We start from the raw sequence: 26,291 nt of genomic DNA, 5'->3' as shown, positions 1-26,291 counted from the left end.
GATGTCAGTGAAGAATTCTGCCAGCCATTTCTTAGCTTTTCCTCCCATATGGATCAGGAATTCTGGGTGGATACCATCGAATCCAGGTGCCTTAAGAGGTTTGAGGTCCTTCAGTCCAGAGTCAATGTCTGAAACTGTGAAGGGATGGGTATACTCAGATGAGGGAGATGCCTTCTTTTTAAGGATACGAAGCTGTCGTCTGATATGTCTTGTATGTTTCTTGTCAGGAGGTACTCTTGAGGTGGTAATGATGTGGGAAGCAATTTGGTCTGGTGTTACTTCAGAATTTTTTCTGCATGCTGGTGCACTTCCTCTCAGTTTTCTCAGAAGACTCCATGCTTTCCTGCTCGACTGGGTAAAGTCCATAGTTTTGACTGTTTCTGCCCATTTCTGCCTCCGAGACATGTCCAAGCTGGACAATAGTTCCGTAGCTATCTCTGGGTCACCACTTTGCTGGAAGTATTGGTACAGTGTTTCACTTTCCTCATTCCATCCTGGAACATATTCTTTTCGGTATCCTCTTGGCATACACTTTTTAGCTGTTGCTGTTACTGCACCAATGAAGCGTTGATAGGTATTATGTGATGGAGGTATCCATCGAATGGTCTTATCCAGTTCCGTTGAAAACTTCATCCAGTCGGCTTTCTGGAAATTCCATCGAGCATGCGGAGTTGATCGTATGACAGGAACAGTGCAGCCAATTTGTATTATTACAGGTCTGTGTTGGCTGTGAGGAAAGGCATCTATCACTTTCCTTGTGGTGTTGATGGGAAAGCCAGTTTCGTTGCAGCTAACAAAGCATAAGTCAGGATTTGAATCCTTGTCCCAAGCAGCTGACCTGAAAGTGCCTTGATCTTTGGCATCAAACACTAGATGAAGATTATTCTCTTCGATCCATTCTGCAAGCATGCTCCTATTTTCATCATTTTGAGAGTACTTCCAAAGTTCATGGTGACTATTGAAGTCTCCTATGTAAATTGCAGGATGTTCTGCTGTGTGTAGGACAAAATCGGGACATGTTGTTTTGGGTGGTTTGTAAACATTTGTAATAGTAATGCCGTGCAATTGTATGACAACGGTATGTATATCTGCCTCCACACTTACAGAAATCAGCGAAGCTTCGTTTATGTTGTTACGGACATACGTAGCAATTCCATACACCTCGTGGTAAGTTACACCAAGTGCAGAATATCCAGGAATTCGACCTCGGCTTCGGAATATTTCTTCGCTGGAAACACGAGTTTCTTGAATGGCGACGACATCGATATTGTTGTCCAGCAAAAATTTTGACAGGTAGTCACACTTTGCCCTGCTAATGCTTTCGATATTCAGTTGAAGGAGTCTGATAGTTGGTCCAATGTTTCTTGTTAATAGCACAATTTTGTACTATGGTATCTAAATGTGTAAATGTATTTTTATGGAAACAAAACTTGATGTATTACGGTTTACAGCGAGTCTTATAATTATTTAAATAATCCCGCAATTTATAGAAGCCTATGTGGTATTTACATCTAAATAGCAAATTTAAAAAACTGAAAAATGTTCTTTACAGGAAAACCCGTTCCGCAAACGAATCTGCGAGGTCTTCTCTCGAGACGGGAAAGGAAACCTGACGTTCGAGGACTTCCTGGACATGCTTTCCGTGTTCAGTGAGCAGGCGCCAAGAGATATTAAGGTCTTCTATGCTTTCAAGATCTACGGTACGTTAAAGTAGATGGTAAAGATGTCGTTTTCATCTGCAAATTATTTTCAATTTTTTGTTCAAAATGTTCAAATGTGTGTGAAATCTTATGGGACTTAACTGCTAAGGTCATCAGTCCCTAAACTTACACACTACTTAACCTAAATTATCCTAAGGACAAACACACACATCCATACCCGAGGGAGGACTCGAACCTCCGCCGGGACCAGCCGCACAGTCCACGACTGCAGCGCCCTAGACCGCTCGGCTAATCCCGCGTTGCTTCAATTTTTTTTTTTTCTTCGGGTCGTAAGTATAAGGTAAGGAAGTACTCATCGAATATTACTCTGTTAAATGAGGAAATATTTGGAATTTTGAGAACAGTACAGATTTATTAAGGAAAATGTGTGACAGATAGCAGGAATGCTGGCCAACCGGTCGGAGCAAACTGAAATCCAGGGGAGAGGAACCAGTCGTCGAACAATATAGCTAGCGATCGAGGAGGTAGCTTTTAACCGGCAGATAACACTTCGACCCCTACTATTGGTGGAATATGAGTGTCACGAAGTAAGCTGACTCTCAAATTGGCAGCAGGTAGCTTCAGGCGTTACTGCGAGTGGTTTTCGCCAAGCGAGTGGCCGTTGTTGGCCCACACGTGGTGTGAGGATGCCGCCATGGGGCAAAACTCAAGGCCGACAAATTACACACCAAGGCCAACAAGTTCTTTCACGGCCTTCACATAAGTAAAATCTGTACTAGTAAAGACACAGAATTGGCCATGACACCACATATAGAAACGAGGGGAGGAAGCACATCTACCCACTCTTTACACATATTAGTGCTTCACACATTGGCGATCAGATATATGAATAATGAAAAGCTGCTCAGTTGCCTTTTTAGAACTTTGTTAAGTTCTCTGGTTTTGACCTGCATATTACGCCTTACCACGCGTAACTTTAGAGAAGCAACGATTGATTTGGAGTGACGAACCACGCTGTACCCTGTGGTACTCCAATGGAAAGATTAGGGTTTGACGGACGTCTGGCGAAAGTTACCTGCCGTCGCTTGTAGTGCCAACAGTGAAGTACGGAGGAGGTTGCGTTACGCTACGGGAGTATTTTTCGTGGTTAAGAGTCTGATCCCCTTCTTGTGCTTAAGAAAGCTCTAAATGCGAAATGATATGAACTAATTTTACAGCATTGTGTACAGGGAGAGTTCGAAAGAGATGATTATTTATATCAGCGTGATAATGCACCCTGTCATAAGGCAGCATCTATGAGGCAATAGTTTGTGGACAGTGACGTTCCTGAAATGGACTGACCTCCCCACGGTCCCGACCTTAACCCAGTGGAGCATCCTAGGCATGAGTTAAAATGTCGACTTTGCTCCAGGTCACAGCATTCAACACCACTACCTCATCGGGTTTCGGCTTTGGGAAAGAATAAGCTGTCATCCCTCCACAGACAGTCAGACACCTTACTGAAGTGTCCCCAGCAGAGTTCAAGTCAACATAAAGACAAATGGTGGACACATCTCACTTTAATGTCCACAAATAAGTGTCCAGATAGCGTACTTGATTTGTTTGTGAGTATGGTTATGCGCAGATAATTTACAGATCATGTAACATCACAGTGGCTTAAATGTAATAAAACAAGTGTGTTAGTATTTTTACCAGTGAAAAATTCTTAAATTTGGCAATAACAGTAAATACTAGTGATTTATTTATAGAGTAGGTGTTATTCAGAACTAACAGTTTCACTTTACATTGTAAGTTTTCTACTGTGTCACACATTTTATATTACTGGTAAATCATAAAATATTTTTGAGATCAAATATTACACAATGTTATGAGCGACTGGCGTCTTTAATAATGAATATAATTTTTTCTTGTATCATTTTAGCTGTGGGTACTGCTACTCTTTTTAAACGTGATAATCTATTACTTCACTATAATCTATTACTTACTATATAGCTTGAAGTGACGCCTACAAATTAAATGTTGATGAATACCACAAATTTTCTCACTGCTCACTTTTGTGTAATCAATTATGTCTTCCTAAATAATGGGTTATCCCAGAACCTCATGGCATAAGACAATAGTGAGTAGAAATATGCAAAACGTATTAATATGTTGATTTGTCCATGTCCTGAATTCGCAGCTGTACGCAGAACAGATGTTACTGTACTTAGCCATATGAGAGCCTCAGTAAACACCCATAACTTTGGTATATTCTTTGAAAACTGTGTATGGTAAACATTTGGCAGTTGCTTCACTGTGATGTCATATACAAAAGAAATCAACAACAAGATCAATAAGCGTTTCTGTCGTGTTGAAGGTCAGTCTCATTGGCGGCTCACGCATAATTTTACCAATGTGCTACAATGTGGTGGCCTCTAGCCTTTTGATTTCCAAGGGTAGTAATCGTAACTAAATTGAATATATTAACTGTACATACATAAACTGAACGGTTTAAATATATTTAAATATTATATTCGGTACTTTAATACTGTGGGGAATAAAATAAAATGAAGAAAAGGTTGGTAACAGCAGAAATCTCGACAGGGTCCACAAATTACCAGTCTGAGCAATTAGCCACTCAGCCACAGTGCGGTTATGGCAAGAATTCCACAACAATCCCTCATCTGCTACGCTTGCACAGTATGTTACACGTAATTTCAAAGAAAAATACTGACCTGGTGCTGGGAGCAACGTAGCACTCATAACGCCGAAAAGGATGACGTCACATGTGAGCGTGCGCAGTCGAAAACAGACAGCAATATCCTTTGGCTGAGGTAATCGTAGTGCGGCTGACCATCATTTCAGCAGTCAACATTGGTTTCTAGTAGTTGTACAGAGGGCGCTACAAAACATGTCTTAGTTCACTTTATTCACATACTAGCAAGCATTCGAAGAGAAATGGGGTAATTTTGGTGCGATTTCCGGATCACATTCGAAGAGAAATGGTGTAATTTTAGTGCAATTTCTGGCTCGCATTTGAGGAGAAATGGTGTAGTTTTAGTTCGATATTTAAAGTGTGCGTAAGCTCATTAGCAATAATAACTCGTTACTACTCGTCCTTGCATAGCAACTGAACCCCTCATAGTGAAGTTGCACCTTCGAAATATTGAGTGGCACATGAGAAACCCTGTAAATAAAAGAAGGCGGATTTTATTATTGAGTTTTAATTTTATTTCACTGTCTCAGTAGGTGAGTAAAAGGAAAGCTACTATGGCCACCACGAAATAAAGTCAACATAAATTATCTTCTTGGAAATGTGGTGCATCTATGCTACTACATGAAAGGCTGTTTTTTGTGCCATACACGTTTTACTTCTTTGTATTTATGAAGTACCTTCAGTGGTCAGTAACATCTTTGTTCTATGTTTATAATAACTGCGATATGTAATGATTCTAGATATGTTACTGTATAACATTATTTTGTTATTCTCTTATTTTTAGGTAAGAAACGCTTTTGGAGTGCAAATTTCGTAAGATCAAATTACTATTTGGTTGAACTTACGATTTTGTGATCTATTATTCCATGTGTGTCGCCCTGGAGTTTTGGTTAGTTAGCCTGCATGCACCAGAATGTCCGATTTTCGGCTTTTTCAAAGACATGTCAGTTTAACACTTGCTCTTCAATCTCTGTTGGTCGTTTGTGTTTACTATATACAATGTAGCCAGTTGTCGCTGTGTGTTCTTCGTTCGGCTTTTGTTTGTATTGCGGTGTTTATAGGCAGTTTGATATTCATTTGCAGTTACGTATGAACGCGTGTTATTGCTTATGGTGAGGCCTGCATCGAGAAAAAGAGAATTTCGAATGGAGGAAATCGCAAATATTTTCTTAAATGTCTGTCATGGGAGATCAAGTTATTATTTAGTCTTGTTAAGTTCTACATCTCTGTTTGTTATTGTGTTACTGTCTAACATGATCATTAAGTTGTTGCTTATACTGATTTGGTCATTTAACACTTTCTCATTTATTGCAATGGCTCTTTACGTGTGAATGCTGCCCTGTAAAATATTATGAGTTTTCTCTTGTAGTTTTTCATTCTAATAATTTTTATATCTCGTTTCATCTTAGATGGTTAATGCTTATGCTTCATTAGGTGTTCAGCAAATGTGGAACTGGTTTCATACTGCCAGCTTCTTGTGTGTTTTGTGAATCTAGATTTTAAATTTCTACCTCTCGTCCAAAGATACGCTGATTATCTGATTCAGGTAGCTGGAAAACCATCATCATCTTGTGCTTCGTCTTCTTTTTCTTCTTCTCCTCTACGAATTAGGCTTTGTCTGTTAGCCCACTTACAAAGATTAGTTAGTCCATCTCGCTTTGAGCCTCCTTGACTTCCTTCATACTGTTGGTTTGTATTTGCACAATATTTTTGGCAGTCTGTTATCCTTCAGTCTATTGATGTGGTCTTCGCTTTTCCTTCTGTGTTCATCTATTTCTCATTTAGAGATATTAATCCTAATTCTGATCGTCTTTCTGTATCTATCTTGCGATCTTGTCTTTTGTATCCTGCTGCCTGTCTGAGAAGTCTCATTTCCGTATTCTGGATTCTTAATGCATCGTTTTTTGTTAGCCAAGTTTTGCTTCCATACAAGTATATACGAAGTGTTTGACAAGTAGCCTACAAGTGGGAGGGGCGACTGTGTGATAATGAGACAAGCAAATAATTCTAACAAACGTAGCCGGCCTGAGTGGCCGTGCGGTTCTAGGCGCTACAGTCTGGAGCCGAGCGACCGCTACGGTCGCATGTTCGAATCCTGCCTCGGGCATGGGTGTGTGATGTCCTTAGGTTAGTTAGGTTTAAGTAGTTCTAAGTTCTAGGCTACTGATGACCTCAGAAGTTAAGTCGCATAGTGCTCAGAGCCATTTGAACCATTTAACAAACGTAGGTTCGGAAACTGATGGTTCCCCTGATACGACTTATTACGACTGAGGAGTCCCCAAGAATCCAAACTACAGATGATCACTTGAAGACAAACCAATACAAGAACTGTTTCGCATCGTCGCCGGTTCACGTAAAGAGAGGCTTCAGCACTTCTCTTGATTGATGCCCTTACGCTTTCAAAAATTCCAGGCGTATTTTGAACGCACTGACGACCATCGACAACGCGTTCCCAGAGCTGATCGACACTATCATCACGACTGGAATAGACCCAAACTTTTCAATAACTCACACAAAAACTCCAACGTCTTCAAGTCGGAGGACCTGGGAAGCCGTGGTATTGGCGAGGCATGACCGATACTCTCGTTGTGAAAAAGCTATTTACGGGTACTTAGATATGCGGAATGATGACAAAATAAACGAGGACAGATTATCATTCTGTAATTTGAGAATGACGTGGCGGCGTTTGGGAATAGATGTAACATGCCTTAGGAATGAATGTAGCCTTAGAAACTGACAGTGTTGTAACACTGGAATTAAGGCACATGTGCATACGTCATATGGGGGATACCATTAGTTTCGGGACTTACGTTTATTGGTATTATATGCTTGTCTCCTTGTCCTCTACTCACCACTTTGGTTTGTGTCTATAATAGTCAAATACGCTGTGTAAGGAGCTGGTGTGGCACTAAAACCGAAACCTGTGGAAGTCAATTCTTGTTATTCCCGAATAACTAAAAATTTTGCTTCACCGGCATTGTTTCCTTTGGCTTCCCTGCATTGTGCTAGGTTATTCGTGTTAACATTGTCCCAGAAAGCGCCGCGTGACGACAGAGACGTTCCGTTTTGTAGACTTCGACGGCGACCAGCACATCGGGCCGTCCGACCTGCAGCGCGCCCTGCGGCTGCTGACGCGCGACGAGCTGACGGCCGAGGAGGTGGGCCAGGTGTGCGAGAAGGTCGTCGAGGAGTCGGACGTGGACGGTGACGGCCGGCTCTCCTTCATGGAGTTCGAGCACGTCATCACGCGCGCGCCCGACTTCCTTTCCACCTTCCACATCCGCATCTGAGCTGCCGCACAAGCTTGGAACAGACAAAATGTTTCATGTGTCGTTTAACAGCCTTGGCAAAATAAATATAAATGGTTATAGTCATTACGCACTGACTAAAATGGAAAGTGCTACACCACGATCACCTTGACTGAACGCTATCAAAGTGGCACTCCAGCATTTCCATACCTATTGGATATGTTTATGAGAATTTCATCACTATGCCATCTTATTTTCAGTATAGAAACAAGCCATTCCTACAGATGAAGAATGGTATGGATGTGTGATGGTTATTGGGTGTGTCGAGCTTTACTGACCCTTTCAGCTGGAGATCATAACAATGCACGCCCAGAGTATTACATGTACAGCTTATCTGTGGTTTTTAGTCTTTAGGGAAATTCGAGTCAGTGGCATGAGTGACGTGGAAACGTCTTACCGATAGATCGCACGCACATCTGACTGTAGTGCAATGACTGCAGAGGGAGTTGTGACGACGTGGCTCAGGACAATACAGTGGCAAGGAGGGTAAGTGAGTGAGGGGCCCTCCAAAAGGACTACATCACGAGAAGACCGTAGGATTGTTCGGCAGACTCTGACGAACAGATGAATGACAACAGAGGCTACCAACAGAGTATCGCAAGGATCCAGGGCGAAAAGGTTACAGGAAGCTGGGTTGAATCTCGAATTGCTATGTGTCTTTTACCCCTGACACCAAACCACAGACGGCTGAGACTCACATGATGTAGAGATCGAATCAACTGGGAGACTGAGTGGCATTGTGTAGTGTTCAGCGAGGAGTCTCGCTTGTGTCTGTGGAGGTCAGGTCGACGTCAACGGGTCCGTCTATGTCCTGGTGAAGAGTAAAAGGAAGCAGTGATTTTCGAAACGATTACCGCTCCAATTCTTGTCATCATAGTGTGAGGAGCTGTTGGATATGAAAACGGGATTTATTCGGTAATTACTGAAGTGATTCCGCATGCTCGCCGGTATGACGAGGGCATCAAACAGCATATTCCAGCAAGACAATGCAAGACGTCACCCTGCAGTTCACGTCACAAACGCCTCGAGGAATGTGTCGATCCTTGACTGGCCTTCATAGTCCCCTGATTTGTTCCCCGATTAGCATGTCTGAGCTTGCCTCCAACTGGCAATCTTCATGAACTGATACAGCGTGTACTTCAGGCATTGCAACAAAATTCCTCGTGATTTCGTTCGGGGACTGTTGGCTTCCATCTCACAACGAATTTACGACCATGGGAGCTACTGAAGTTGATTATGGACATCTGTTCCGAATGGAATGAAAGTTTAATTGTTTAATACCTGTGATGCCATGAGCATCACCATAAAGTAAATAAATATCGAAATGGTGCTTTATGGTGTAAGGCTTTCCATTTCTGTCAGTGCAGATCTTATTCTTTCGTATCTTACGACAGGTTACCAACTGAATGCTTTCCACTTTCCTCTGTTTTATGTCCCTTCCCCAATCTGCTACTGACTTCGTCACGTTTTTAATGTCACGCAACATTTCCAGTCTTCTTCTTGCCCTCCATCTCTTCCCTGCATTCTTTCCTCAAATGACTCTTGGTTTGCTTCCAATTGAACGGGTCGGCAAAACAAATTGCTAACCATTAATTTAGTGACAATTATCCGTAATTTTTGTTTATTTGTTAATACAATCACTTTTTCATGAAACAGACATCACCATTTTCAGCAACACTGGCCAGCTTCAGACGTTACAAAAAATAAAAGCCTCTTAACTAGATGCACTTGTGAGTTAAGTGAAGTACTATTAAAATAGGCCTGCTTGTGAGATGAGTACTGTGTTATTAAAATAGGTGCGGATCATATCTACAGCAGCATTTAGTGAACAAATGTGCATGCATTGCAAAGACTGAAATTATTAAGAAGAAACAGGCAATTACGTAGACCCATATGGGCACAAAATATACTAATATGCTCCTGTTTATAGAAGACTCTGACTGAAAAGTGGGGTACCAGCTGCCTTGTTCTGTCTTCCTCAGCACTAATCTAGGTTTAATCTAGGTTAGTGGGGGCCAGTTAAGTGAAATGGCAAGAAGGAAACTGTATCAGTTCAGACGAATATAGGATAATACCAATAGCAATAGAAAATGGTATAACGTCAGTAGGATTCTTTATGAATAGGAAGCCAACGTCACAAGCAAAAGATGAAGAGGTAGAGAATGTGTATGAGGGTTTTGAACGGGTAATTCAGTTTGTAAAGGGAAATGAAATTCTAATAATCATGTGGGATCCGAATGCAGTAGTAGAGAAAAGAACAGAAGAAACAGTCACGGGAGAATATGGTCTCTGTAGCTGGAATGAGAGAAATCAAAGATTAATTGAGTTTTTCAGTAAATTTTGGGTAGTAATATTGAATACTCAGTACAAGAATCATAAGAGGAGAAGGTATACGTGGAACAGGCCTGGAGACATGGGAAGACAATTCAATTGGATGACGGTCAGAAAGGGATTCCGGAATCAGATCTTGATTGTAAGTCTACTGAGGATCACTAACGATGAAGAGTAGACTGAAGCTTAAGAGAATCGTATGGAAGAATCACTGTGCAAGTAAGTGTGATACTGCAGTATCGAGGAACAATGAGGCGCCCTTGTGGTTCGTTGAAGATGTGGATGGTGCGATAAGGAATACCACGGTACGCAGTTCAGTTGCAGAGGATTGGACATCTCTAAAAAGTGCAACCACAGATGTTGGAAAGACAAACATACGTACTAGGGAGGTAGCTGCCAAAAAACTTTGGTAACAGAAGAAATACTTCAACTGATCGACAAAAGGAGGAAGTACAAAAAAGTTCAGGGAAAAACAGGAATACAATGAAGTACATCACTCAGGAACGAAATAAGTAGAAAGAACTGGGGAACCAAGGCGAAGTGGCTGTAGAAAAAATAGGAAGCAATCGAAAAAGAAATGAAGTCGGAAGGACTGATTCAGTATATAGAAAAGTAACAAAAAAAACTATCGGTGAAATAAAGACCGAGATTAGCAACATTAAGAGCGCAAAGGGAATTCTACTGATAAACGCAGAGGAGGGAGCGGATACGTGGAAAGTGTGCATAGGAAGCCTATATGAGGGGGAGGAATTGTCTAACGACGTGATAGAAGAAGTTGGACTCGATATAGAGGAGATAGAGGATTCTGTATTGGAGTCAGAATTTAAAAGAGCTCTGAAAGACTTGGGATTAATTAAGGCGGAAGGGATAGATAAGATTGCATCGGGAGTTCTGAAATCATTGGGGGAAGTAGCAACCGAACGATTATTCAGGTTGGTGTCATGCTCAATATGTCCACCATCATTCCTCAACAATCGCTGTAGTCGAGGAATAATGTTGTGAACAACGCTGTAAAGCATGTCCGGAGTTATGGTGAGACATTGGCGTCGGATGTTGTCTTTCAGCATCTCTAGAGATGGCTGTCGATCGCGATACACTTGCGACTTCAGGTAACCCCAAAGCCAATAATCGCACTGACTGAGGTCTGGGGACCTGGGAGGCCAAGCATGACGAAAGTGGCGGCTGAGCACACGATCATCACCAAACGACGCGCGCAAGAGATCTTTGGCGCGTCTAGCAGTATGGGGTGTTTTTTTTTTTTTGTTCTAATAAATCCCCATGTCATTCCAAGCATGTGTGTCAATTTTTACCTCTCTGTCTACATTATTCCGTGGTTTATTAAGTTTTCAAATTTATACTGACTTTTTGATCACACGGTATACATCGAAGAAAAAAGATGGTAATAAAAGAAAGGTTCAAGACTGGGATTAAAACTCAGGGTGAAAGAATATCAGTGATAAGATTCGGTGATGACATTTCTAACGTCAATGAATGCCAAGAAGAATTACAAACTCTGTTGTATGGAGTGGACAGTCTAAGAGTACAGAACATGAGTTGAGAGTGAAACGAAGAAAGACGACAGTAAAGTAAAATAACAGAAATGAAAATAGCAAGATACTTAACATATAGGTTAGTGATCACAAAGTAGACGAAGTTAAGAAATTCTGCCAACTTGGAAGATAAATAACCCATGACGAACGGAGCAAGGTGGAGCAAACTAGCACAAGAGAAGAGGGCGTTCCTGGCCAAAAGAAGCCCACTAGTATAAAAAAATAGTCCTTAATTTGAGGAAGAAAATGCTGAAAATGTACGTTTGGAATGCAGCCTTGTATGGTAATGAATTATGGACAATGAGAAAACTGGAAGGGAAGAGAATAGAAGCACTCGAGATGCGGTGTTACGGAAGACAGTTGAAAATTAGCAGGGGCTATAAAGGCAGGATTTTCTCCGAAGAATCCGCGAAGAAAGGAACGTGTGGCAAACAGTTACAAGAAAAAGGGACAGTATTATAGGACGCGTGTTAAGACTTCAGAGGATAACCTCTATGATACTAAATGGAGCTGTAGAGGGTAAAACCTGTAGAGAAAAACAGAGATTGGAATAATCCAACAAATAATTGAGGGTGTACTCTGCAAGTGCTACTCTGAGATGAAGATGTTGGCACAAGAGAGGAATCCGTGGTGGACCGCAACAAACAAGTCATATGACTGATGACAAGGAAAAAATCAGCTTGGACGAGAGCTGTGTGCATCACTATGGTCCCCAAAGGAGCAAATTAAGCAGTGAAAATACATGGATTCATGATTTTAGTTGCCTTTCTGTATTTGGGTGTGTAGTGTAGAATGTAAGTGCATAAAACTAATTAATGAAAAACGTGATTTCTTTGACCATGTACTGTGCAGTCGAGTGAATAGTGGTGTGTTACCTAACGTCACAGTGAACAATTTTGAAATTCTCAAAAATACGCCAAAATGAAAGCAATAAAAATACCCATAAAATTGCAAGGTTAACTTCCCCAGATAGCTCACAGCTTTTAACCCGCTTTTATTGTCTTGAATATCAGCACCGTTTTCAGAACAAATTAATGCATCAACCTTACAAAATGAACTACTAAATTTTTGTCTGAATAAATTATCCAACAATTCCTTTAATAAAAATTCATTGCTGATTTACGTAGCTAATTTGCGAAAAAACTTAGAATACGATAAATGTTCCACAAACGCGTACATTACACTGTTCACTGAAATGTACTTTGTATAACAAGAAAATAACTTCCAGACTGAATGTAACCTATCTACCATAATCACTGATTAACTATGTAATGACTCTGTTCAGTATGTATAATGTAGTAACTATGGCGCTGAAGTACTCTTTCATTTACCTTGGCGCAGTACATATTTTTTCTCTCGTAAGTGGAGGACAGTGAGCAGCGCTGCAGCAAAGCTAAATTAAAACGGTAAGCTAAAAATGATAGTCGTTATTCAAAAGGGTGTGTACCGCCACTTGCACTGAGGACACAAGCAACAAAGTTTCGGAATAATTTTGAGTACTAATGTTCTACAAACGAATTTTCTAAAACAATCTTATAGCAAAGAATCACTTTATAACTTCACTTGCAGGATCTTGAACAATACTGACACCATACAAAAATGATTGTTTTTGAAAACAGTTCTAACTGATTGATTATTCAAAAATTTACTTTGCACAAAAGATTAACCTACCCAAAATGGTATTTTTTTAAAAAGGTTTACACGGGTGAGGAGAAATAACTTTTCTAGCTGCGAGCAGTCCATGAGACAAATGCTTCAACCAAACCTCGATACGACAATTAATTTTAAACAGAATGGGCAAATATGGAAAACTGTGAAATTACCTTTAGTCACAAATCTTCACAAAAATCTCTTCAAAATCCATAAATACTCTCATCATCATCATATACATTTATTTCCAGCAAATCTGTAATCATTATTTAGCCGCTGAATTCCAGAAAAATTTTTCTGACCATTCAGTTGCACAATTGGTTCCCAAACACCTTAAAACGTCTCTCTGAGAACCCTCAGGCAGAGACGGCGTAACAACACAACCAAAGATTGCGGATCAACATGACTTGTTCTTAGATATGTGCATATCAATGCATAGAAGTAACAAGTTAACAATTCCGTAATAGCCAAGATGACATGCATATCTCAAAATGGCTCAAATGGTTCAAATGGCTCTGAGCACTATGGGACTTAACATCTATGGTGATCAGTCCCCTAGAACTTAGAACTACTTAAACCTAACTAACCTAAGGACATCACACAACACCCAGTTATCTCAAAATGACTACCGAAAAAGGCGAAGACCCAATTAACATCTGGCAAGATGATACTGTTTGATTTTTGGGACTGCTACGCTGTTGTGCTAACCGGTTACATTCTTAGGGAGCATACTGTAGGAATCTCCTGAATAGGTTACAGGAGGCTGTCAAGACCAAACTGACTGAAAGCTCCACGACAACGCGCCACAACATTGTGGAAAGGACATAGTAACGCTTGCAGCTTCTTTGGGCTGTCAAATTTTGCTTCACACCGTATTCTCCTGGCATGGCACGCTGTTTCTTCGGATGCAAAAATCATTTCATGGCAAGCATTTTGGGGGTATAAAGTTTCCTGGACGGCGAACCAAAATCTCTGCCACGTCATCCATCTTTGGCAAACATTTGTTGCATTAAAGGCAAATAAATAAATAAAGACTAACAGCGAGTTTCATGGTTGTAGCGTGAATTTTTCGAGATGTTAATTAAGACTATGTGACTAACCATCGTACATTAAGTATGTAAGTACAGCTTTCATGTCCCTAAAAAAGACAGTTGTTAAGAGCTTCCACTTTTCCTTGCACTTAGGCAAAAATATTATCTTATTCCTAGAAACTAAAAAGGGAAAAAACTTAAGACTATGCGACATAAATGAACATCACAAGCTTAAGTAACGTTTTTCGTTTACAGGAACTTGAGTACGCACCGCACATTTTTTTGTTTCTTACATTATTCGTTTGTAAGCACTATTGTGTTTTCACTTATCAGAGAATCGTGGGTTTCTGGTTTTTGTCCGCCGGTTCCACAGTTCATGATATTATTTCACAGAACGACACGGATGCTGATGGAGATACAAAAGAATGCTACCAGTTCTCGCGTCTGTAGTGTCCTGCGAGCGGATCAAGATGGGGCTGACGCTGTTCCCAGCTGTGAAGTGGCTCGCCCAATTCGTAGACGTGGTGTCTGAGATTAAAAGTTGGCAATATTTGAAAATGAGGAAACTCGATGGGAAACAGACGACAAACTCTGATGAATAACTGAGACACTACAATTATGTAGGATGGGAAACTGCTCTCGAATCCTATGAGGCACTAACACACTGACTATATGTTGTGCAACCCTGCATGTAAACTGTGCAGCTAACTGCGTGTGTCCAGTCCCGGGAGCAGAGTAAAGCATTTCCAGCGTCTGAGGCAGCCCGAGTGCGGAATTTCCATCAGCACCGGCGACGCAGCTTACGCTAGGCGCAAATTGGGAGGGGCATAGCGCATGTGGCGCGGCGCAGCGCAGCGCGCATTTTTCTGACAACGGGTTCAAGTGGGATCGCGCAAATTGGGACGCGACGCGGTGGTGACGTGACTCGCGCCTGCGCCCGGCCGCATGGCGTTGTGGTCGTGGCGCAGTTCTCTCGCGTCACGCGCCACTGTGGGAGAGCCGAGGCGGCAAGCAGGAAAAGTCCTCCCATACGCTCCCTTCCACACCGTATTTATGGGCAATGGTAGTATTGCCAGTCCGAAAAACATTGCCTTACTACCGAACTTTACTGTTCGCCCTTCAAGCTCTCTACCGATTTTCGCTAGTACATAACATTTTTCAGTGGTATCTGTATACATTGAGGTGACAAAAATCATGGGTTGGCGGTGGTATCGCGTATACAGGGCATAAAAGAGCAGTGCATTGGCGGAGCTGTCATTTGTACACAGCCGGCCGCTGTGGCCGAGCGGTTCTAGGCGCTTCAGTCCTGAACCGCACTGCTGCTACGGTCGCAGGTTCGAATCCTGCCTCGGGCATGGATGTGTGTGATGTACTTAGGTTAGTTACGTTTAAGTAGTTCTAAGTCTAGGGGACTGATGACTTCAGATGTTTGTACTCAGGTGATACACGTGAAAAGATTTTCGATGTGATTACGGTCACACGGTGGGAATTAACAGACTTTGAACGTGGAACGATTGTTGGAGCCATACGCATGAGACATTCAGTTTCGGAAATTATTAGGGAATTCCATATTCCAAGAGCCACAGTGTCAAGAGTGTGTCGGGAGTACAGAACTTTAGGCATTACCCCTCACCAAGGACAACGCAGTGCCCTACGGTCTTCACGTAACGACCGAGAACCGTGGCGTTTGCGTAGAGTTGTCAGTCTCCAGAATGAGATTTTCACTCTGCGGCGGAGTGTGCGCTGATATGAGTCTCGGTCGGGCACACAGTTTTAATCTGCCAGGAAGTTTCAGAGTTGTCAGTGCTAACAAACAAGCAACACAACGAGACGCAACCGCAGAAATCAATGTGAGGCGTACGACGTTAGGACAGTGCGGCGAAGTCAGGCGTTAATGGGCTATGGCAGCAGACAAACGACGCGAGTGCCTTTGCTAAAAGTGTGACGTGGCCTGCAGCGCCTCTCGTGCGCTTGTGGCCACATCGATTGGACCCTACACTACTGGAAAATCTTGGCCTAGTCAGATGGGTCCCGATTTCAGTCGGTAAGAGCTGACGATAGGGTTCGAGTGTGTTGCACATCCCATGAAGCCATGGATCCAAGTTGTCAACAAAAAACTGTGTCATCTGGCGGTGGCCCCATAATGGTGTGGGCTGTGTTTATACGGAATGGACTGGGTCCTCTGGTCCTACTGGACCGATCATTGATTGGAAATAGTTATGTTCCGCTACTTGGAGACAGTTTGCAGCCATTAATGACTTCATGTTACGAAACAACGATGGAATTTTTATGGATGAAAATGCGCCATGTCACCCAGCCACAATTGTTCATTATTGGTTTGAAGAACATTCTGGACAACTCGAGCGAACGATTTGGCCACCCAGATCGCCCGACATGAGTCTCATCGAACATTTATGGGATATAATCGAGAGGCCAGTTCGTGCACAAAACCCTACACTGGCAACATTTGAGCAATTACAGACAGCTACAGAGGCAGCATGACACAGCGTTTCTGCAGGGGACTTCCAAGGACTTGTTGAGTCCATGCCACGTCCATTTACTGCACTACGCTGGGCGAAATGAGATCCGATGCGGGATTAGGAGGTCATCTCAGTGTAGTGTCGCTGTTTTGTTTTCTTTCTTCAAAAACAATGCGTAGTTCAACGACTGGTGAGCCATTGGCCACTGAGATTATACCTTCTGCTGCCACAATGTCTTTAGATCAGAAGAAGGGACAGACTATTCATCGTGAGGGTTGTGAAATAGTAAGGAATGGTATAAAAACATGTGATCAAGAAGCAAGGCAAGAAATCTTAAACATATAGTGAAATAAGGTTATATATATGCTGCCTATTATGTTGGCGAATCTGTACGATATATTAGGAAAATTCTAAAAGTTGGAATTTCCACATTTGATCTCCCTTTGTGCTCCTGGTGAAAAGAGCCCAAGATCTAGAGTATCTAAGTGTTACTGCGATTATTTGGATTTGGATGTAATAAGAGACTTTATACAACATGCATGAGGACATGACATTTTCACTGTAAAGTAGAAACATTCGAGGGACCCCAATCCCACGATTGGCAATGTTTTAATTTGTGCGACATGACGAGTGGTTGCATACACGGCATCAGCATTAATAAACTATAGTTGGAGTCATGAACGATGGCGGTCGAGTTAGGCTTGTTCTGCGCACCCACGTCACGTATTCTCTGACAGCCAATGAGCGTTCAGTAATGTCTTGAGCGCTCTGCTGTGAATGTTGAAGCTAATGTGAGCATAAAGCGTGATCGTAGCGAGTTGTTTAGTGAATTTCGATTCCATTTTCTGCGAGTTGTCATCGCTGATCATCGCTGATTGTGGGGATAAGTGATAAATTCTGCATAAGGAAGCGAGAGACATAATTTGCAGCATATACAGGCTAGTAGAAATCCTTGGGCAATACAAAGGATATTGAATTTAATTGATGAAAGGAGAAAATATAAAAATGCAATAAATGAAGCAGACGAAGGGGGATACAAACGTCTAAAAGATGAGATGTACAGGAGGTGCAAAATGACTAAGCAGGAATGGCTAGAGGACAAATGTAATGACGTAGAAGCATATATCACTAGGGATGGGATAGATAACACCTACAGGTAAATTAAAGAAATCTTTGGAGAAAAGAGAACCACCTGTATGAATATCAAGAGGTCAGACGAAAAACCAGTCCTAAGCAAAGAAAGGAAAGTAGAAAGGTGGAAGGAGTGTCTATACAAGGGAGATGTACTTGAGGGCAATATGATGGAAATGGAAAAGGACGTAGGGAAAGACGAGAAGGGAGATATGATACTGCGTCAAGAACTTGGCAAAGAACTGAAAGACATAACTCGAAACAATGCCCCAGGAGAAGACAACATTCCATTACAGCTACTGATATCCATGGGAGAGCCAGCCATAACAAAACTCTTCCATCTGGTGAGCAAGATGCATGAGACAGGCGAAATATCCCCAGACTTCAAGGAGAAGATAATAGTCCCAATTCCAAAGAAAACAAATGCTAAGAGGTGTGAAAATTACCTAACTATCAGTTTAATAAGTCACGGTTGCAAAATACTAATACGAATCCTTTACAGAAGAATGGAAAAACCGGTAGAAGCCGACCTCGGTGAAGATTAGTTTGGACTCTGGAGAAATGTAGGGACATGCGAGGCAATACTGACCCTACAATTTCTCATAGAAGAGAGGTCAAGGAAAGGCAAACCTACGTTCCTAGCATAGAGAAAGCTTTTGACAATGTTGATTTAAATACTCTCTTTCGAATTCTAAAAGTAGCATGGGTAAAATACAGGGATTGGAACGAAATTAACAATATGTACAGAAAAAACGGCATTTATAAGAGTCGAGGGGCATGAAAGAGAAGCAGTGATTGAGAAGGGAGTGAGACAGGGTTGTAGCCTAGCCCCGATGTTATTCAATCTGTATATTGAGCAAGCAGTATAGGAAACAAAAGACAAATTTGGAGTAGGAATTAAAGTCCAGGGACTAGAGATAAACACTTTGATGACATTGTAATTCTGTCAGAGATAGCAAAGGACTTGGAAGAGCAGCTGAACGGAATGGACAGTATCTAGAATGGAGGATATAAGATGAACGTCAGCAAAAGCAAAATGACGATAATGGAATATAATCGAATTAAACCAAGTGATGCTGAGGGAATAGATTAGGAAATGAGACACCTAAAGTAGTAAATGAGTTTTGCTGTTTGGAAAGCAAAATAGCAGATAATGGCCGAAGTAGGGACGATATAAAATATAGACTGGCAGTGGCAAGAAAAGTCTTACTGAAGAAGAGAAATTTGTTAACATCGAGTACAGATTTAAGTGTCAGGAAGTTCTTTCTGAAAGTATTTTTGTGGAGTGCAGCTGTTTAGACAAGAGAGGAATAGAAGCTTTTAAAATGTGATGCTACAGAAGAATGTTGAAGATTGGAGGGGTAAATCATGTAACTAATGAGGAGGTACGGAATAGAGCTGGAGAGAGGAGAAATATGTGGTGCAACCTGACTAGAAGAAGGGATCGGTTGGTAGGACACATTCTCAGGCATAAACGGATCATCAATTTAGTACTGGAGGAATGCTTGGGCGGGTAAAAAAAGTACGTAGATTCAGAGGGATGTAGACTACAGTAGTTACTCGGAGGTGAAGAGACTTGCACAGGATAGAGTAGCCTGGAGAGCTGCATCAAATCAGTGTTTGGACTGAAGACCACAACAACAACACACTTTCTCCAAGCGGAAAACAAGCGCATGCGCATAACTTTCGCTTGGAATCGGCAGCAACGCAATCCCCGTCCGTGCCTCAATATGCGCGATCCGCTGTCGTTCGTGGATCGGACTATACTTGCACAACAGGCTACACAAATGAAGAATTTGGTCGGTATTATTTCGAAAGTCTCAGTATCATGAAAGACTGCCAAGTGATTTGATATATTTAATTTACTGTAATGTACTGCTGACAAAGGCAGGCCTACATCCATCCCGATGTTTTTCGAACGACGTGAACTCTTCCCTCACAAGGCATACCTGGCTAGCTTCTGCTTTCCTGTCACTTCACACATTCTATATGCACCTCAATTTGCGCTTAGCCCATCTCACGCGACTCATTTGCGACACAGTATCGTTTACTCTTTCTTGTTAATTTGCTCTCGCTGGAAATTTTCCCCATGTTACACTTGTACAGGGTGTTTCAAAAATGACCGGTATATTTGAAACGGCAATAAAAACTAAACGAGCAGCGATAGAAATACACCGTTTGTTGCAATATGCTTGGGACAACAGTACATTTTCAGGCAGACAAACTTTCGAAATTACAGTAGTTACAATTTTCAACAACAGATGGCGCTGCGGTCTGGGAAACTCTATAGTACGATATTTTCCACATATCTACCATGCGTAGCAATAATATGGCGTAGTCTCTGAAAGAAATTACCCGAAACCTTCGACAACGTGTCTGGCGGAATGGCTTCACATGCAGATGAGATGTACTACTTCAGATGTTCAATTGTTTCTGGATTCTGGCGGTACACCTGGTCTTTCAAGTGTCCCCACAGAAAGAAGTCACAGGGGTTCATGTCTGGCGAATAGGGAGGCCAATCCACGCCGCCTCCTGTATGTTTCGGATAGCCCAAAGCAATCACACGATCATCGAAATATTCATTCAGGAAATTAAAGACGTCGGCCGTGCGATGTGGCCAGGCACCATCTTGCATAAACCACGAGGTGTTCGCAGTGTCGTCTAAGGCAGTTTGTACCGCCACAAATTCACGAAGAATGTCCAAATAGCGTGATGCAGTAGTCGTTTCGGATCTGAAAAATGGGCCAATGATTCCTTTGGAAGAAATGGCGGCCCAGACCAGTACTTTTTGAGGATGCAGGGACGATGGGACTGCAACATGGGGCTTTTCGGTTCCCCATATGCGCCAGTTCTGTTTATTGACGAAGCCGTCCAGGTAAAAATAAGCTTCGTCAGTAAACCAAATGCTGCCCACTTGCATATCGCCGTCATCAGTCCTGTGCACTATATCGTTAGCGAATGTCTCTCATGCAGCAGTGGTAGCGGCGCTGAGGGGTTGCCACGTTTGAATTTTGTATGGATAGAGGTGTAAACTCTGGCGCATGAGACGATACGTGGACGTTGGCGTCATTTGGACCGCAGCTGCAACACGGCGAACGGAAACCCGAGGCCGCTGTTGGATCACCTGCTGCACTAGCTGCGCGTTGCCCTCCGTGGTTGCCGTACGCGGTCGCCCTACCTTTCCAGCACATTCATCGGTTACGTTCCCAGTCTGTTGAAATTTTTCAAACAGATCCTTTATTGTATCGCTATTCGGTCCTTTGGTTACATTAAACCTCCGTTGAAAACTTCGTCTTGTTGCAACAAGACTGTGTTCTAGGCGGTGGAATTCCAACACCAGAAAAATCCTCTGTTCTAAGGAATAAACCATGTTGTCTACAGCACACTTGCACGTTGTGAACAGCACACGCTTACAGCAGAAAGACGACGTACAGAATGGCGCACCCACAGACTGCGTTGTCTTCTATATCTTTCACATCACTTGCAGCGCCATCTGTTGTTGAAAATTGTAACTACTGTAATTTCGAAAGTTTGTCCGCCTGAAAATGTACTGTTGTCCCAAGCATATTGCAACAAACGGTGTATTTCTATCGCTGCTCGTTTAGTTTTTATTGCCGTTTCAAATATACCGGTCATTTTTGAAACACCCTGTATTTCCTGAGCAAAACTGTAAGGAATTGGAAGTATTTGACGTGGTTCGACAGCCATACAGATAAACGAAAAGTGGAAGTAGCTCAAAATTAGTGTAAGAAGAGACAACCGTGAAGCGTTCAATGAGTGCTAAAGTACAATTCTATCTACCGATCCGAAAGGAAAATCAAAGAAATTTTGGTTTTATTTTAAATCAGCAAGAGATCCATCTGTCCAGGTGCTCAGCAATTGAAATGGCATTGGAACCAAGTTTGGCAAAGGGACAACCAAAACAATAAATTCTTTCTTCCAACATTGTTTTGCACAAGATTTCGTATTGGGGTTCCTTCCTTCAACCGTCACACGAACGCCAGAATGACAAAAATTGAAATACGTAATCACAAGATAAAAAATCAAGATAAATTGCTCAACAGAGGCAAGGCGACTGGACATGATGGTATAACTACACTATTCTAATCCTATAGTGTCAGACTCTTCTTAGACAGACAGGTTGTGTTGGCCATCGTTTTTAGTAACTAATAACTCAGGAATATGTTACTTACAATGAAATATAGACTTGATATGTAGGAAGAATATACTCCTTGTTAAATAATGCTCCGAGCACTATGGGACTTAACTCCTGAGGTAATCAGACCCCTGTTAAATAATGCATTGAGGAATTCTTTAGTTGGGATATAGGTGCAGTTTTTTAAACACCACATTATCGTAATCGTTAAGCAATTGAAGTCTCATACTTGTGTGGGTGTCTTTGGAGCTGAAAGCAGTTATCTGGAATATTGGGAGAAAATGGATACAACTGTCCCAACACTATAAATAGCAAGGTAATATGTTGGTGTGCTTACAGAGGATACATAGTAGGCGTATATTTGTTGTTAAATAAGGCACTGTGGAAATTATTTACTGCGGGGTGTCGTTATATTAGGTAAAATGTCGCACTGTGCCAATTGTTTAATATTTAAAGTCTTGCATTTACACATGTCTTAGAATAATGATCTTGAAAAGTAGTAGAAAATCAGTAAAGTAGCAACAAATTAATGCAAAACAGTAAATAGCGTTATATGTTGGCAAACTTGCAGAAAATACTACTGGGCATGATACTCTGCTGCCAACTGCGAAGACTAAATCTCAGATATCACTTGAATTTTCTGCTGCTGCTAGAGTTGATTGACTAAAGTACAGAGCAGGAATGCTGAGTGCATCTCATGACTACTGTATCTCGAAGAATGGTGGTTGGTGGAAGTGGGGACTCAAATTACACTAACAGGATTGCATTAGAGGAGTGGGAGAAGGGAAGCATCCATTTTGTACAACAAATTATGATAACAGAGATGAAATTAAAAGCATTTGGCCACAAATTAGATTTGCATAAACATAATTAATAGCAAAAGTGAGCAGTCTGTTTACATTTGGCTAAAAGCAACTAGTGGACGTTTTGAAGGTCACAGCCAAATGAATGGCTTGTTTACATTAGCATCATTAAGATAGAAGCAGTTTGTTTACTTAAAGATGCCAGGCCAAGTGGCTGACTTGTTTACATCAGGAGAATAATGCCTCCACTGCGCCAGGACCCACTCTGCACCACTACTGCCTGATACTGGGTCCATGCAACAATGATGGATGCAGTCTGACAACATCAGTTTTCCTCGGAGCCTCCAGAAACAGATACGTCGATCTTGAAACTGTATGCAAAAACTGGATGGGGCGCCACTCCTACTCGTATGTTCACAGTTGTAGTGGTGCCTCTCTCTGCTGTCGCTTGAAGTGAAGCTGCATCAATAGTCGCTATGCTGACAGCCCTCGGTGCTCCAGACCTCGTCATAATGTCTGTGCGGATACTCGTCCTGCTCCAAACAAGTCCATATCTTGATGCAAAGTACATGATGTTGCTGCACAATCCTATGCGCCTTAGCGAACAATAGTGTCTGTCCTCTTGCTCGGTACTTGCATGGGGCCATTGAGATCTAAAACGGCACTGAGAGTAGCCGCCCTAAACCCATCGACTTCATATTCGAATTATAGTCATGTGATCACGACTGACACGAGCAGCAAAACCGTACGTTGATAAACCTGTTGTCAATAAGCCACGATCCTGACAGTTATTGTGGTGATTGACGATTGTCCTTCTTATACATAGCATAACACGATGTTCTCACGATCAAGCAGCATTCAAATGTAATTTCTTAACGAGAAATCTGTTGTGTAATCTTTCCTTATACAGGGTGAATCCATGCTCATGTAACATAGTTTCACGGATTATGGAGAAAGCTAAATGTATCAATCTGAGGTAAGGGAGTCAGCTTTGGAAAGTACATGTCGAAAGTTAATGGTGAACATTTTTCTTATATCTCTGACAGTGGAATACGTATACTGGTACTGCTGTTGCTGAGACTGATGGGTAGGCAACTTTCAGAGGTGGTAGTATGCATCAAAACAAGAAAAAAAATGTCTAGTAAACATGGGCTCTACAGTGCATACCTTAAGAGCTATGGGCACTTGGTCATCTTGGATACTGTGAAAGACATCTGTTCTACAGCAAGCTCTTTGGTTTTCATTTTCAATTCTTGAAAAAGTAATGTATTATACAGTAGGTTCACACCTTTGTAAAAATAAAGTGTTAACAAAATGTGAGTGTGGTTTCCAGAAAGTTTTTTCAACGGAAAATGCTATATATACTTTACTAATGAAATATTAAATGCTATGAGTAACCGGAAGTCACCCATTGGGATTTTTTGTGATCTTTCAAAGGCTTTTAATAGTGTAAAGCATGGAATACTTCTAGATAAGCTCAAGTACTATGGTATGAATGGGACAGCGCTAAAATGGTTTAAATCATACCTAACTGGAAGAGTGCAGAAAGTTGAAATAAGCAGTTCACACAATATGCAAAAAACTGGTGATTTCCCAAACCGGGAAACAATCAAGAATGGGGTGCCGCAAGATTCGGTCTTAGATCCTCCGCTGTTCTTAATATATATTAATGACTTGCCATTCTATATTCACGAAGATGCAAAGCTGGTACTTTTTGCCGATGATACAAGTATAGCTATTACACCCAACAGACAAGAATTAACTAATGAAATTGTAAACGATGTTTTTCAGAAAATCATTAAGTGGTTCTCTGCAAATGGGCTCTCATTAAACTTTGACAAAACACGGCCATTAATAAATATAGACTTCTATCAGAAATCGGTAGCTAAGGTAGAATATTCAAAACTTCTAGGTGTATGCATTGACGTTGAAGTGGAAAAAACACACTGAAGATCTGCTGAAACCTTTGAGTTTAGCTACTTATGCTATTAGGGTCATTGCAAATTTTGGCGATATACTCGTACATCTCAGTAAAATAGCTTACCACGCCTGTTTTCATTCTCTGCTTTCGTATGGCATCATATTCTGGGGTAACTCATCATTGAGTAAAAGAGTGTTCATTGCACAAAAGCGTTTAATCAGAATAATTACTGGAGTTCATCCAAGATCATCCTGCAGACACTTATTTAAAGAGCTAGGGACCTTCACTGTAGCCTCTCAATATATATATTCACTTATGAAATTGGTTATTAACAATCCGAACGACTTCAAAAGTAATAGAAGTGTGAATGGCTACAACACTAGAAGAAAGGATGATCTTCAAAACTCAAGGTTAAATCTAACCTTGGCTCAGGAGGGGGTAAATTATGCTGCCACAAAAGTCTTTGGTCACTTATCTAATAGCATGAAAAGTCTGACAGATAGTCATATAGCATTTAAAAAGAAATTAAAAGAATTTCTGAATGGCAGCTCCTTCTACTCATTAGATGAATTTTTGGATATAGTAAGTGGGTATTTTCCCCACCCGCCACCGTAACAAAAAAAAAAAAATTAAGTGTCATGTAATATTTTGTGTAGTGCAATATCTTTTACAGACACCTTTTATTAACCTGACACGTTCCACATCATTGCGAAATGTCGTATTCATGATCTATGGAACAAGTACTAATCTAATCTGTCTTTGGTGGAGGCATTATGAACCAAACGCCAACGGCCTTGCCGCGTTAGTAACAACGGTACCCGTCAGACCAGGTTGAGGGTTGTTGTGCTTGGCTAGCACTTGGATTGGTGACCGTCCAGGTCTGACCAATGCTGTTGGTATGGGGGACGCACTCAGCCTTTGTGAAGCCAATTGAGCAGCTACTTGACTGAGAAGCAGCAGCTCCGGTCGTGAAAGCTGACAATAGTTGTGAGAGCGGTGTGCTGACCACTTGCCACTCCATGTCTGCAGCCAGTGACGCCTGCCAGCTGAGGATGACACTTGTGATCAGGCAGTACCGTCGGGGTCTTCTGACGTCAGTTCAGACATAGTTTGAGGGTGATCGAAAGAAGAAAAAAAGGGCCTAATAAATACGGGCTCTAAAATACATACCTTAAGCGCCATTGGCACTTATTTAATGGAAGAGATGTGTTTCACTATAGCGAAAATGAACACGTGCTCATAGCTCTTAAGGTATGGACTTTGGAGCTCATTTTTATTAGACATTTTTTTCTTATTTTGATCTGAACTACAACCTCTGAAAGTTGCCTACTCTTCAGTCTTAGCAACGGCTGTACCGGTACACGTATTCCACTGTCAGAGGTATCAGAACAATTTTTGCCTATAACTTACGACACTGGTGTTTCCGGACCAGGATCCCTTACTTCAGATTGATACATTTACCCTCATCTCTCACCCCGGGAAGTTTATAACATCGCCACGGAATCACCCTGTACATAGACGCTAGATGGCGTTATTTCTATCTACTTTGTGCGATTTATTTGAAACTTGCGTAT

General features: G+C 41.6%; 1 protein-coding gene across 1 annotated transcript in view; it reads left to right on the top strand.

Moving 5' to 3' along the window:
* LOC124777747 (calcium and integrin-binding family member 2) overlaps positions 1-7,691 on the top strand; it is a 182,216-nt gene extending 174,525 nt beyond the window's left edge. The window contains exons 4-5 of the mRNA XM_047253249.1: positions 1,553-1,700; positions 7,429-7,691. Of these exons, the coding sequence (XP_047109205.1) occupies positions 1,553-1,700; positions 7,429-7,646 (366 nt within the window). The 3' untranslated portion in view covers positions 7,647-7,691. The remainder of the gene's footprint in view (positions 1-1,552; positions 1,701-7,428) is intronic.
* Positions 7,692-26,291: the final 18,600 nt, after the last annotated feature.

The sequence above is a fragment of the Schistocerca piceifrons genome, chromosome 2 (genome assembly GCF_021461385.2).
Source record: "Schistocerca piceifrons isolate TAMUIC-IGC-003096 chromosome 2, iqSchPice1.1, whole genome shotgun sequence".
Lineage (NCBI taxonomy): Eukaryota > Metazoa > Arthropoda > Insecta > Orthoptera > Acrididae > Schistocerca > Schistocerca piceifrons.
This window is presented reverse-complemented; position numbering and strand designations above follow the sequence as displayed.